This window comes from Glycine soja, chromosome 8 (assembly GCF_004193775.1).
Source record: "Glycine soja cultivar W05 chromosome 8, ASM419377v2, whole genome shotgun sequence".
Lineage (NCBI taxonomy): Eukaryota > Viridiplantae > Streptophyta > Magnoliopsida > Fabales > Fabaceae > Glycine > Glycine soja.
In genome coordinates this window covers 1,901,403-1,916,639 of record NC_041009.1, presented here as the reverse complement: position 1 = coordinate 1,916,639, position 15,237 = coordinate 1,901,403, and the positions used below count along the sequence as shown (strand labels likewise).

The 15,237-nt window shown below is 33.4% G+C and overlaps 1 protein-coding gene across 5 annotated transcripts; it reads right to left on the bottom strand.

Annotated features, from left to right (window-relative positions):
* Nucleotides 1-2,516: 2,516 nt before the first annotated feature.
* LOC114421083 (uncharacterized protein At4g10930-like) lies at nt 2,517-15,237 on the bottom strand. Of its 5 annotated transcripts, none has more exons than XM_028386872.1 (15): nt 14,874-15,237; nt 14,602-14,687; nt 14,245-14,335; nt 13,965-14,014; nt 13,616-13,685; nt 13,219-13,328; nt 12,864-12,929; nt 11,877-12,436; nt 11,678-11,758; nt 11,453-11,528; nt 6,506-7,787; nt 6,321-6,395; nt 4,669-5,721; nt 4,291-4,514; nt 2,517-3,018 (listed from the first exon to the last, which is right to left on the bottom strand). In XM_028386872.1, exons 1-14 carry the CDS (start codon nt 14,940-14,942, stop codon nt 4,299-4,301), a joined length of 3,885 nt encoding a protein of 1,294 aa, XP_028242673.1. In that variant the 5' UTR covers nt 14,943-15,237; the 3' UTR covers nt 2,517-3,018; nt 4,291-4,298. The 5 variants fall into 5 exon arrangements, with proteins under 5 accessions (XP_028242673.1, XP_028242677.1, XP_028242675.1 ...); XM_028386876.1 differs by lacking the exon at nt 2,517-3,018 and having other exon boundaries at nt 4,100-4,514; nt 6,506-7,716; nt 7,744-7,787; XM_028386874.1 differs by lacking the exon at nt 2,517-3,018 and having other exon boundaries at nt 4,100-4,514; nt 14,874-14,975; nt 15,087-15,237.

Genomic DNA, 15,237 nt, shown 5'->3' with positions numbered 1-15,237 from the left:
TAAAAAAGAAAATACATTTATTTAAGAAATTAGGGTTGTTGATCAATTTTAGATATAAAAGATGATTGCTGAATTTTAAAGATAAAGATGATTATTCAAATTTATTCACCAAGGAATTTTCTTTCCTAAATTCAAATATGTTTATGTACATACAAAGCAAAATTATGTCTCAAAAAATTTATTGAATGATGTGTTGTTGTAAAAAAATTCTTTTGTTACTTGCAGATAAAGTTTCACTGTTAGATTCCATTTTTCTCAAACTACAAGAGCAGAGAAGGAGAAAGAAAATGCTAAACCAAGAAAATAAAATAGTTAAAAAATGAAAAAATCAGTGGAAAATATGTAAGAGGGAACAAAGACACAACGATGATTCAATTTGTAACAAAATAAGAGAATTGATTAGACCTAAAAATAATACAATCAGCTTTACAAAGACAATAAAAAATAATCATCTATCAAAGAGGGGAAAAGTTAAAAAACTATGACTTCTTAATTACTTGTTAAGTGATGTCAAAGTAATATATTGTTCTTAATATTATCTATCATCTCTTCCTAAATTCATTGGGTAATGCATTCATGTAAGATATTTCTTATAACATACACAAAAAGTGACATGGGCTAATTGTAAGTCAACGTATACTAAATTATAAGTTCAAAATGAGAAAGAGAAAGTATTAAATCAAGAAAAAAAATAATGAGCAGATAAAAAAGTTAGTCAAAAAATATATATAAGAAAAAAAAGTGCACTAAATGAATTTTTCTTTATGGAACAAATAGAAAAAATATATCTTTTACTATATATTTTAATATATTTATTTAAAAAATTGTGATATATCATTTGTTCATATAAAACATTAACTTGATATTTATAAACAAGGTAACTAAATCATATACCAATAATAAAAAAATCCTTGATAAATTTTTAAAAAAGTAACTGAACAATGCAATAAATTTCTATAAACAACAAAAACCATTTAGTTAATTTCTAATAAATTGGTTTTCTTAAACATGACTTCATCGGTTACAAATTGAATTTGGCAGTAAATATAATAAATTAAATTCAATACAATTTTTATTAGATCATATTTATATGTAATAATTAATAATTAATTATGAAGCAAAAAATAATAATTAACTGTGTTTTTTTTTGTTCAATATGTGAATGAATCTGATTTCAAAAATATTTTAATATTTTTGCATAAACTATTAATAAATAGTATTAGATTATTGATAAATTTGACTCTACATTTTTTAAAATAATCGTTAAGTTAAATTTAATCCGTAGAAAATAAAAGCAATAAATTATTTTAAAATATAATTTTTTATTTAAAAATTAATACTACATTATCTTTTATTTTTTTAGTTTTTTCTAAATTTATTTAATAAATATATAAAAGATAATAATTAGAACAATAATAAATCATTATTTAAAAAAATTTAATTTTCCATTAATGTTACATGAATCAAATCAACGGCTATGGTATGCCATGATTGCTCCCACCCACGGAAAGATGTTCTTCATTGTCTTGATGGATTGGATCTTGCATTGCATGGAATTAATATATAGCTTCAACGTCTACAACTGGGTTGTATGAAGAAAAGCTCATCATCACTTATTTTATTAATTCTCTCTATTTCTGTTCAATAAATATATAAAGTAGTATAAGGTTATTTTAGCTATTTCTCTTTTTAATAAATTAATGCTACATTACTTTTCTTCTGTTTTTTTTAATGATTCAAGTTTTACGTTTGTTTAGGAGCTCCATTATTTGTGGTACTCATTTCTCGTTGAAAACCATTTTCAATTAGATGTGTTGTTTCAAAACAAACACAAAAAATATTATTACTTAAGTAAATGAATGTTATTATTAATATATAATTGCTTAAAAATTATATTTTCTAAAGAACTTAATGACATGTTTGGATGGAAATTTTGGAGAGAAAATTATTTTTTACGTAAAATTAAAATATCATACATCAAAATGATTGTTTGAATATCAAAAGAATTTTTAAAATAATGGAAATAATTAAAAAATTCTAAAGCAAGGAATTTCAAATAATACATAAAATAAAAATTGCATGTGATATAAATTATACTTTATCTATATTAAAAAACAATTTGAAATAATTTTTTGTTGAATTGTTTTATCCAAACATAATATTCTAAAAAAATAATTTAGTTAAAGTGTAAGTTTTCATGCATTTTAAATCACTTAAAATTTGGAAATCCTTTATTCAAACACTATCTAAGTCTATATTTGGTAACGTGTCCCCGTCCCTCTCAAAGTACGTTTCAAAAGCTATAAAAGAATTATTTCCAACAATGTAAGTTGAGCATCTCACTAACAGAGACCCAACCATTAAATTGAGAAATTTTTTCATTGGAAATCATATAAAAGTACATTTAAAAATTATAAAGAAATATATTTTGATTTTTTTTTCTCTTTTTACTTCCTTAACCGTGTCCTACTAGCATTTGCCATAATTTTATTCTCAAAATGCATCGGGTGAGGATATGTGAAACATGAGGAAACATGTCAGTATTTAAAATTTAAAATATCAACAATTTCACTAACTTAAAACAGAAATATAAACTATTTTAACTTGTTAAAATTGAAGAAATAAAAGCCACAAATCTCACCATACCCATTCTAAATTCATCCTTTTGGGTTGAGCATCTCCAGTCTCTAATGTAAACAAAAATAGTCTCAACTTCAGATACGAAGGATAAGAAAACTTTCTTACTTCTCTAGTCTTCATGCATGTTTGAAAATGATTGGTAGCTGACGCGAATCCAAAAATATAGTGTTATACAACAAGAAATTGCAGCTCAACTGATTAAAAGGCACACCATTCTTATCTTCTTTGGTTGCTTTGTTCTTCCTCCATTTCGCCTTGAATCCTTTTACCTTTTCATTCGGATCACTGTCTTCCCGCTTGTGCTTTCTGTTTCTGGGTGATACTCTGATTGTTCATTTTAATAGTTTGTTTGAAGTTGAATCATTGGTAAGCTTTGATCTGTACAGATTAAAATTAAAATAATTGAAAAAGATATACGTTATATATTTTTTATACTTAAAACATTGCCCGCATTTTAGTAAAGTTTGCGAGCATAGATTAAATAATTAAAAAAGTATTGTTATTTTATTGCTTAAAACCTACACATATATGATAATTGTAAGAGTTCCAAATCAAAGAACCTCACTCAGGGTCCACTAAAATCCAGAATGTAGTATAAATTTATGTATTTATATTAGAGGTGAAAAAATGTTTTCATAATTAACTATAACTCAATAAGTGAAAAATGAAGTTAAGATAAACTATTTTTCCTTTAACTTAGTTAAAAGTTAAAAGCATCACTTATTAAAGATAAAATTGATATATATTAATGGATTTTATTTTTTTGTAATAACTGACTATTATATTAAAAACAATAAACTGTTAGGAGACTAAAAAAAAGAGCAAAAATTAGCTAAACAATAATCTAACAAAATTTATTTATATTTCTTTATCACGAAAAACCTATTTACCTTAGATAAAAAAAACTTTTTTAATTCTTTCCCAACAATTTTGCCAAATAGAAGTTTTTTCCCGGGATATAAATAAGTCGCTGCTATGTACGTAAATGGAGCAGAAGCAAATAATACAATGGATTGGAGTGGAACCAAATTCCCAATTAGCAATTAAACAATTTCATTTGACCAATCACATGAAAATTTGTAAATTTTCCCTGTGACTCGGGTTCTCTCAGTTCTGAATGTTTGAATACGTTAGACCATTCAAAATTAGGTTGAAATACCGGCTAGTGTGATTTTAAGTAAATATTCATCTTAAGTTAGAGGATTTTTTTTATCCGTGGGAATTGAATACTGTGTTAGAAAATTTACAACATTCACGCCCCTTACTCAATTAATTGAGCTAAACCAGGGATCCTAAGTTGAGGAATTGATTGAGTTAAATTAAAACAACTTTATATAACTTTTGTATTAAATAAACAATTTATACTAAATTTTATAACTAACTTTATTTTAAAATAAATTTTCAAAATCAATTCACTTCGAAATCAATTTTATAAAAATTAATTTCACTCAAAATCAAATTTGGAAATGCCCGACAATAAATCCCCATTGTGTGCTCAATTCACATATAAATGACGAGGTGAGACTAAATCTAATATATCCACAGCTGCCCAATATGGAAGTTTCTTAATAAGCAAGTATAGCACCATAATAAAACAAAGGCGGGTAACGGGCAATAACTAAAGAAAACTTGTCGAGTATGAAATGATACCATATGAATCAATTTTTTCTGTTCTGTTGGGCAGCTTCAACATACTGCTCTGCAAGTTTCTTTACTTTCTCGCCTTCCTTTATGAGAAAATTAGCACTCTTTGATCTGGAATGATATTTCATAACCTTCTCGGTCGTTTTTGCAACCGCCCACCTGTATTGGTCAGCTGTGATTACACCACTCTTGCACAGCGGTCTGATGTGCTCCTTGATGTAAGCTTCTACCTGTTCAAACTCCGGCATTATTATGGAAATATGAGAATTATAAAGGAAAATATAGAAATGGAAGAAAATAAAAATGATAGTACAAGCCACTGCATTTAAAAAAAAATAAAAAATAAAGAAAATAGGATACATGGGAAAATTAATTTTGCAATACCTTTTTAATTATATGATTTACAGAGTCAGTCTGCTTAGCAGTGACATCGGATTTCTCTTTCTTTCTTTGGAAATTTTCACCAGCCTCAGATACTTTTTCTGTGAGATTCTCATTTCCAAGTTCCGAAGCATTTACTGCATTGTCCAAGACATGTTTTTCGTCATTATGGCAGTCATTGGCCACGCTTAGAGTTTCTGTCTTGCCATCTCCATGTAATGATCTTGATTCACCAACTGGATTTTTTTTTATAAGTGGTTCTTTGTCTGGGCCATATAATTCTTCAAATTCTGAGTCAGGTGGCTCAACAGCACCCTCACAGGATAGGAGCACAGAAGAAACAGAAGGCTGGCCCGTCTCCGCATCAATTGTAGAAGCCCTGTCCCTAAGGACTGCATCATCTTGAAAATTTGGTGAGAAGGATGCATCTCCTGGCACTTCATTTCTTTCAGACCCCTCACAGTCTGCACAATCCAAAGCGATATCTGACTTTTTCAAGTTCATGGTGGAGAAAACAAGTTTCACTTTTGACTCATTTTGCTCTTGTTTTGGAAATGAGACCTTTGTAACACTTGCACCAATATAATCTTCATCTTCCAAATCATACTCAAAATCACCATAAATATCCAGATCAGGATGAGAATCTGGTTCAAGTATATTATCAGGCCCTGACATATCACCATTACATGTTTCTCTGTTCTCGTGTGGACTGCTAGGTGGGGAATCAGACAACAGACCGGCATTTTTCAAGGCTGTTTCAACTTCAGGGTCAGTTGAAAGATCATCAGTATTAAGTTCCGATTGTTGATCAGTAAGCATTGATGAAGAGGCTGGTGGACTTGTGTCTGTGGCTACATTGGTTTTTGTGTTATTTGTGTGATGCAAGAGCTCTTGTGAACAAAGGTTCAAATACACAAGCTTGCTGTTTGATCTGTCAGCAACTTCCTTTTCAATATTAATTGCATCTGCAACAGCTAATTCTGTATCTGCAGTTCTGCGAATCACAGCCAGATTTGTGTTCCTCAATATGCGCTCTGTCAGGCGGTAAAGCTGTGTCTGCACAAAAGTAACCAACAGAACTGTATACATAAATAAAGCAACTTGCATGAATGTTGCGCTCTATCTGTCTGATCAGTAACTTGATCTTTTGGAAATAGTCATGCCCATTACTTAAATGTGATTCAACTCCAGTAACATGCCAAATGAGGAACAAAATTAAATAATTCTAAATGTGTCCACCAGTTTTAATCCCAACCCTGAAATCTGGCAACCAGTCAATCCGTGACTTTTATCTATGGAAGAATAACTATTCAAAAAGATTTAAGATTCTATCACTTTTTTCTGGAGGGAAACTTCAGGTCATATCACTCATCAGGTGATATAAACAACGATGGAACCGGGATAAAGGAGAGGGATGGGAAACCAGTGGCAATCAGATGTGTGTTAAACATTTGAAAACAGAAGATAACTAAATGCCAAACTGATGATCTTATTTTCTCAAACTCAATGTCATTGTGAATTGCCATCTATTGGTGCCTTCTTTAAAAATGCACCAGAGTACAAAAAAACTGGTGCATTGCTTTTTTCATCTCAAGCTTTCTTCTCTAGTCTAACATGTGAAACATAAAATGGAGGAAATGAAAGGTACAGCATACCTGCCTCACTGATATAGGAATTTTATTGTGGTGACAAGGTGCCAATACTGGTCTCATATCAATTGGCAATTGGGCCTACTCACAATAACAGAAAGAAGTAACAGTGAACAGCCATATACAATTTCTCACAACATAAAAGGTAAAATAAACAATTGCATAGAAAACTAATCAGATCATTTACATACAAGAACAGGATAGTTTCCTTTAAAAACTGCATTGTCTTCCTGATTTCCATTTGCTGTGTTCCCACTTGTGGCAGCTGTTTTCCTCGCAAGAACTTCCAAGGCCCATTTTCTTTTATCACTCTTCATACAACCAGATTTAAGGTCTAACTCTTTTGTGCTAGTTTTGGCACCAGCTGATGAAACTGATGTCCTTTCTGAGTGATTGTCTGAACGTACTTTACCAGAAGTTGAATTATCACCAACTGGACCACGTACAAGCTTCTTATCTACTTTTTTTTCAGATGAACAAACACTGTTCTTTGATAAAAGATTATTTATATCAGTTGCTTTAATAGTATTGTTATCAACCGATAGATTTGGTACTTTTTCTGACGGGCTATGTTTAGTTTGCTCCGAGTTAGCAATGGTTTTAAGCACAGAGAGTGGTTTGACATCTTTTTTCCGGGGGAAAACAGATGTATCTGCTAAATACAACCTGGAAAGAATAGGATTCTTGGCCTGACATTCAGAAGCCTGCTTTGATTCTGGATTGTTTGAACCTTTTCCCAGTAGATCAAGAACTGATTTTAAAGTTTCAATCTTTTCAGGCTTTGTAGCTCTCATGCAACGATATTTCCAAAACTCAATTTCACAGTCCCTATCCCATGCACGCTTTCTTCTTCCATTGGATGTCCCAAAAATTTTCTTTGTTAGATTTTCACGCACTTTTCCTTTCTGCAACATTGATTTCTTTGCCTTTATAGCTGCAGGGGATAACTTGTTTACAAGTTCAGTTTTAGGCCCTGTTATAGCAGCCCTAAATGCTTCAAGAAGTTTGGGATCAAAATGGTTATCCTCAAAGTTTATAGAGGACTTGTTACGGACAGCTTCTCTAATTTCTTTCCTTAGATTTTGAACTACCAAAGATGATTCTCCATCATCAGAGACCCTCTTCATGATCTTTTTAACCCTCAACCCAGCCATATTTCCTTTGTTTTCAGATAACTTGTCACAAGCATTAGTGTCAGTACGTTCCTTGGAGTGCCTCCGGTTTGTCCCTTTAACTATATTCATTATATCTGATTTGACAATCGAATTTGTTGGAGACTGCTTTAAAGCAGGGCATTTCTGAGCATTTTCTAAAAGATGAGCACCAGCTGAGTCATTACTACTGGTCATTTGACTACCAGTAGCTCTAATTTTCTTTTGTGCAACTTCATCCGGAAGTTCAGACTTGTCATCTCCATCCAGAAGTTCAGGCTTGACATTTCCATCATCATCCTTTATATAAACTTGCTCATTACTGTGAAGTCAAGGACGAAAATCAGGGAAAAAGAACAAAGAAAAGAAAGTCAAATTTTGAATTCCTCATGTGATGAACATAAAACAAATAACAATTAACACATTTATTTCAACAGAATATGCATTTAAATATCACAGACAATTAACGCAGTTTTAATAGCACACAAGAGTATCAAGAATATCTAGGCACCAGCTCCTATTTCTTTCTGTTTAATTATGAGTCATCAATATTCAAAGTGCTCTGATTCATTATCTTGTCTTTGCAACCAGCAGCATCACTCTCATGATGATATTTTATGCCAACAACCATATACTTCCAAAAGTGAACACCATGCAAAAAGCAGCCCTATACATTACAACTATATCTCACAGGCTTTAGAATAATATACGACTTTCTACCTATTTTGTTTAAGAAGTCCCCCATTAGCTAGGAATATAATCTAAGTAGTTCTTATAAGACTTGAGCAACCCTCTCCTCTAACTTTTACGGTTGAGTTAGGCTTGGTCCATTTAACGGAAGTAATTGATATTGGTAACTGTTAAGAAAATAGGCAAGTATTAAGGAAAGTATTATGGATTAAGGAAGCACTGACTCCTAAAATCAAGGGATGACTAATTGGGGAGCTTGATCCTGGGTAACCGATTCCTATTAATTAGGAAGTTGATTGCAGGGTGATAGATTGACAATTAAACATTTGCATACCCTTAATTCTATCCTTCTAGTATATCCAATGCAGTAGAGACACTCCCCTTTCTTGAGGTGTTAGAGTGTTAGACACGTTAATTCCCACACCAACACCAGTATGGCACATTTCAGACACTACTCATTCAATGTTCACTTAAAAAAATTATTGACCCAAACATACTATATGACTGAGACAGTCAAGTCAACACCTCCATCTCCATATGGATAGACATTTTAAGGAAACTAGTATTATAAAACATATTTATAGTTTTTAACATTAAGAAAAAGTCACTTTAAAATGTGATATAAAATATTAAAAAATAATGTCTCTTAGTATGTTTTTGTGAGGCTCGTTATAATAGAAAGCTGTGTATACAAGAATATACAAATATTAGTTACTATTTTAGATCTTTTATGTTCCTCATATGTATGTGTTCTATAGAAGTGTCCCACAATCCTATATTTTTTACATTAGCCATGTTAGAGCATCTGTGTTAGTGTTGGGTCTAGTGTCCATGTTGGAGTCATGTGTTAAAAGTATAAGACGCGTAAAGCAAAGTGCGCTTCATCCCACAGCAATTTTACATCCTCTCTCTCTCCAACACAATGACCATGGAAAACTACTCATTTAATATGATACAAAATTGTGTCATACAGAAGATGGGCAAGGTGTTAGCAAGGAGGATGAAGGAGGTGCTGCCAATACTAATAGATGAGACACAATCAGCATTTATAGCAGGCCGACATTTGCTACAGAGCACCCTCATTGCAAATGAAGTAATCCATAAAGCAAAAACAAGGAACAAGCCGTGCTTGGTCTTCAAAGTAGATTACGAAAAGGCTTATGATTCAGTATCTTGGGAATTCCTGTTGTATATGTTGAGGAGGATGGGGTTTTGTGAAAATTGGATATCATGGATTGAGGGCTGCCTAAAATCCGCTTCTATATCCATACTGAGTAATAGTAGCCCTACGTCTGAGTTCACCCCCCAAAGAGGTCTAAGACAAGGGGACGGTCCACTAGCTCCATTTTTATTTAATGTTGTTGTGGAGGGACTAAATGGATTGGTGAGAGAAGCAATGGAGAAAAACTTGTTTCAAGGTTTCCTTGTGGGCAGAAACGAGGTGAAAGTTAACATATTACAGTATGCGGATGATACACTCTTTTTTGGGAAAGCATCCATGGAATATGTTAAAGCGATTAAGGTGATTTTGAGAAGTTTTGAACTAGTCTCAGGCCTCAAAATTAATTTCTCAAAGAATAGTTTTGGGGCAATTGGGATTTCGGAGAGTTGGAAGGTGGCTGCTGCTAGGTACTTAAATTACAGGCTATTGGCCATACCTTTTCTATATTTGGGTATCCCAATTGGGGCAAACCCAAGGTGTTTCGACATTTGGGATCCTATCGTCAAGAAATGTGAGAGAAAATTGGCGAAATGGAAACAAAAACTACTATCATTTGGGGGAAGGGTAACACTCATAAAGTTTGTTCTAGATTCTATTCCTATACATTTATTCTCTTTTTTCAAGGCTCCAAACAAAATTCTGGACAAACTGGTATGGATACAGAGGCATTTTCTGTGGGGTGGAGGTATGGAGCAGAAGAAGATAGCATGGGTAAAGTAAGAGTCGGTGTGTCTATCAAAGGAGAAAGGAGGAATTGGAATTAGGGACCTTAGGAAGTTTAATTATGCTCTCCTCGAAAAGTGGAAGTGGAACCTTTTCCATAATCAAGGAGAATTGTGGGCTAGAATACTTACTTCAAAATATGGTGATTGGTGGAATTTGGAGGGGGAAAGAAGGGGCAGTAGAATATCAGCATGGTGGAAGGATATAAATAGCATAGCTTCTGCCGGCGTAGATGGCAGCTGCTTAGATTAAGGGATAAAATGAAAAGTGGGGTGTGGAACAAAGGCTAAATTCTGGGAGGATGGAGTATCACTTAAGCGGAAATACCCTATACTTTTCTCCATATCTAAGCAGCAAAATCATGTCATACAGAAAATGGACAAGTTCACAGATGTAGAATGGGAATGAGACTTCAAATGGAGACGAGAACTCTTTGATGGCGAGATGGATATGGCTGTGAGGTTCTTAGAAGATTTAGAAGGCATTAGCATTCACTCGGATCGAGAAGACAAGTGGATTTGGAAGGAAGATGCATCGGGTGTATACACAGTCGGGAATGGGTACAAGATGCTTATGTCAGACCAAACTGATGAAAATCAGGATGATGCTTTTACAGAGTTGTGGAAGGTCAAGGTCCCTAGTAAAGTCTCTTTCTTCGCGTGGAGACTAATAAGGGACAAATTACCAACTAAAATCAACCTGTGCAAGAGAAATGTGGAAATAAATGATCTCACATATCCATCCTGCACATATAAAGAAGAGGATGCAGCACATCTCTTCTTTAGTTGCAGCAAAATTATGTCGCTTTGGTGGGAATCAACATCGTGGACAAACAATTCAGCACCATTTCCGTAGAACCCGAGAATGCACTTCCTCCAGCATGTGGTTGGGAAAGAAAATGGCAGCAGTTTTCAAAAATGGAAATTGAGGAGGATCTCCTTGACTTGGAGTATTTGGCAGCATCGAAATAAGATTGTTTTTGAAGAGGAAAGTTTTAATGATAGTAAGCTGTTGGAGGATGCTATCTTTCTATGCTGGACTTGGCTAAAAAATCAGGATAAAGGTTTTGACATGCCATTTCACCACTGGTCCAGCAACATGAGGGAGGCATTTATGTGATTAGGGTGGGATAATTCTACAAGTGGGGGTAGCTGTGGGATAAGTATAATGTCAGAATTATGGTTTCTTAATTCATGTTATATACTTTGTCTATGTATTAGGATACCATAGTCCTACTCAAACTGGCCAATGTGTAAACTCCACAGTACAACTTGTACTGATTAATATATAATACAATATTATTTTTGCTGATTAAAAAAAATTTAATGATACAAATTTACATTATTTCTTACCAGTAATCAGCATGCTTTCTCTTTCCACCAGCCACTTTGGCACTGTCCTTACAAGCATTGGCTTCGATTTCATCTCCTGAGATAATTTTATTATCAACATTATAAGGTTTAAAAACTGGCTTAAATGCTTTGAAGCTGTCAATATCATCAGTGGTTTCCCGCAGTCCAAGTGTGGACTAAAATAAAGAAAGCAAGAGGAATAACGTTCTAAGAATGGTGGAGCACCTTTCAAAAAACATTCTTCTGAACTCGAGTACAGGACATCAGTTGCTTGATCTCTTGTTTCATTCTTGTCTGCATTACCAACTATAAGCACGTTAAGATTACGACAGTCAGTCTAGCTTACAGAAGAAGAGCACAAAAAATTGATTTATGATATGCTTTTCATGCTGGCAAAAAGCTAGTGATATAAAATATAATTTACCAGATAAGAAAGAGCCTACTGACAAACCAAGTTGAAGACCCATTTCGGATTCAATTCTGGATGGACTAGTTTTGGTAAGGGACTTGTCAAATAACTTGGTTCCATCAAAGCCACTTGGTTCATCCCTTGCTCCACTGACATTTTTCTTTAAATCATTATGCACTGAGGATTTAGAAGTTACGCTACAGGATATGTTGTTTGACAAAGACAGTTCCAGTTCTTCCTCCATGACTGGTAATGTATTTGTCTCTGTCTTCACTTCCCCACTTTGCTGATCACTTGTGACGGACATTAAAATACATGATTCAGTCATTGGGTCCTCACCAACTTCAAAAGGCAATAGGCTTTTCTCACTTGTTGATGGAACCCATTTTGTTTGGTCAACCATCGAAACAACAACAGCCGTCTCTCCTGTATCAGCAACAGACACAGAAACTTTTCCTGAAAAGGAATCCTCAGCATGGCAGTCACTATTACTATTATGATTATCTGCATTACATTCCACGGTTGTCCTCTCTACTGAATTGGATGTTCCTTTAGAAACTTCATCAACAACACATCTAAAACAAAACCCTGAATTAGAATACTAAAGGATGGAAAAATATATCAAATTGTCAGCAAACGATTTTATAATTCATGTGATGGAAGCTTACCTAGGGGTTTTGTTAAAGACACCCCTTTGCTAGTTAGTTCTATTTTGTTATTGGATAAAACACATTCTTTTCATGGTTAATTACATCGAAAATAATTTCTAATTTTTGTTTAGATTATAATTATCTGACCATGTTTTCTATCGTAGGGAACCCTAGACTTTAAATTAGCAGCTAGAACTTATCAAACTCCATATTATTATTTATAATATAGTAGCCAATATGTACTGTGCATGTTAACAAATACAAACCAGATCGAGCTTTAAGGTAAAAGGAAAAGAAAAAGCAATTAGAAGAACAAAAATACCCAACAGAATGACCAGTAAAGTCAATTTACCTGGGGCATAACCATGTACTGTCCGATGTACCTTCAGTATCAAATCCCACACAGAAGGCATGATACCTGTCAATATTAGACTTAACTATGCCTCTAACAGTGCTTGTTATGAACTTATCACAAATACTTTGACAAGTTAAGAAATAATTTTTTTCTGCCAAATGTCCCTTACAGATGAGGTCTAAGCCTAGGCGAACATTCAATTACACAGAGCTGACCAATCCAACCCCAACATCCTAGTCATAAAAGATAATAAGAACCTACTGAAATTTTAGTCAATGACATCTTAAACAAAAATTTCATTTCAAACAATATATCTGAAACCCATTAACCTAATCCGTTGATTTAAGTTTACCATATGTCACATGAATCACATGCTATTGATGTGTCGAGATCAGAATCTCCTTCAATAGTAGCCAAACCATTACGAACCTTGCAGCCATCACCATCCAAGCAAATAACTGCCTACAAAATGATGAAATACATAAGGATTAGTGTTATGCATTAAATTTTCAAAATGATAAGAATGTTGAAAATTATATTAGTCCATGAACAGATTCTCTGCAAGGATTTTCGTTATTTAAAAATGTTGGGGAATTTATAAATGTATTGACTGTGTTGGAGAATCAACTTATGATAAGAATCAAAAGATATTTGCATAGAGGATATATGCTCATGCAAAAATACAAGAAATACTGAGTTGAGATTTTTTGCCTGAAATTCTAAAATTATATTATATGAAAAAAAATTACATTTTCATCAATGTAGTAAGAGGGAAATGACAGTGTGTTATTCTTCTCTTCAATGGACCAGTCATCATCTCTGCAATCATGAAGGAAAACAGTTAAGATTATATAAATTTTATTACAGCAGAAACATGACCAAACTGTAAAATATTTATTCAAAATTGAGTAATGAAACTGTGAAGTATTTACTTAAAATTCAGTCATAGTGATGGACGGCTAGAATTATGCAAAATTAATGATTTTCAACTCAAACACCAATTCTGAAAATCCTAAGCTTAAATGTATGTGGATATAAACAAACAATGAAAATAAGGCTGTCAATCATGCACACGTAATGTAATGGAGGAAAAGTTACCTGAAGAATGAATCATCTTCAACTTTATTGTTTCCAATGGTATCATATACCTTCACAATCATGAGTTTCACATGTTTAGCCAAGCACCAAATTTTAATAGTATTTTCAAGGTATTAGATGCATTAGAAACAAAAAAAAAATCATAATAATATTAATCAAAACAACAAAGTAAATGGTCTAAAACAGAATTAATAAAGTGAGCAAATTCAATTGTAACCTGAAGAGTTATACTAAAGCAATGAAGATAAAGCAACATTCTGCAATTTTATATATCACTCACTGGAACACAAGTGATTAACTGAAACTCATTCTGGCAAAGTGGGCAAAGATTAGTGATGGTAGCCCAGTTGTCAATGCATACAAAGCAGAACCTGTGAAATAAATGTAACGAGCCAAAATTTCAGATTCATAATTCAACATACATACTGAAAATGAAGAAAAAAGAATCAACATTTAAAGAATGAAAATTTAACATAACAAAATCATTGCGCAAACTAATAGAGGCTCTCTCCTACAGGCATGACGGCAACCCCCCTAAAACAAATTAGCACTACCCAACCAACGAGATCGAGATGATGACAATTTAAAAGAGAGAAGTGAAAACAAGCCTTTAAGAAGTAAGAAAGAAAATAGATACCAGTGCTGACAGCAATCCAGAAGTCCCCTGTCAATAACCATATCCATACATATTCCACATCTTTCCCCTTCAACAGCTGCATCATCCTGTAATTAAGAAACTACTGAGTGTTCAGTTCAGGTGAAACATATATACCATAAGTGAAATTAAAATTATAATAAGGTGGCATGAAATAATCAAAGCTGCAACAAAAAAAAAAGGCGTAAGCGAGGGTTTAAGCAGCATTTCATTTCATAAGGTCGAAACTATGCAGAAGAGAGCGATGAGCTTACATTATCGTTGGCATAAAAAGCGTCCTGCGTGAGTGTGAGCATATCATTCGTGACGAAATCCGCCTCCATTGCGAAGCTAACTCGAAACCAAACACTAATTCACTGTGAAGTTTGCGTCAATTAGAGAAACGAATCTTATCACAATTCTATTGGGAGGAGAAAGATGCACAAGCTAATAGAGACTAGAGAGAGTGCTGTTTAATAATCCATTGCCTGTAACTGTAAATGGAATCGGTGAAGAGAAACCACGGTATTTGGGTTCAATTCATCCGATCTGCCTCCGAGAGAGAGACGTTTCGCGTTGGAACTTGAAAAGCAGAATACGTTGTCGACGTCTTTAACATCACGTGCTCTCAGCCTCTCG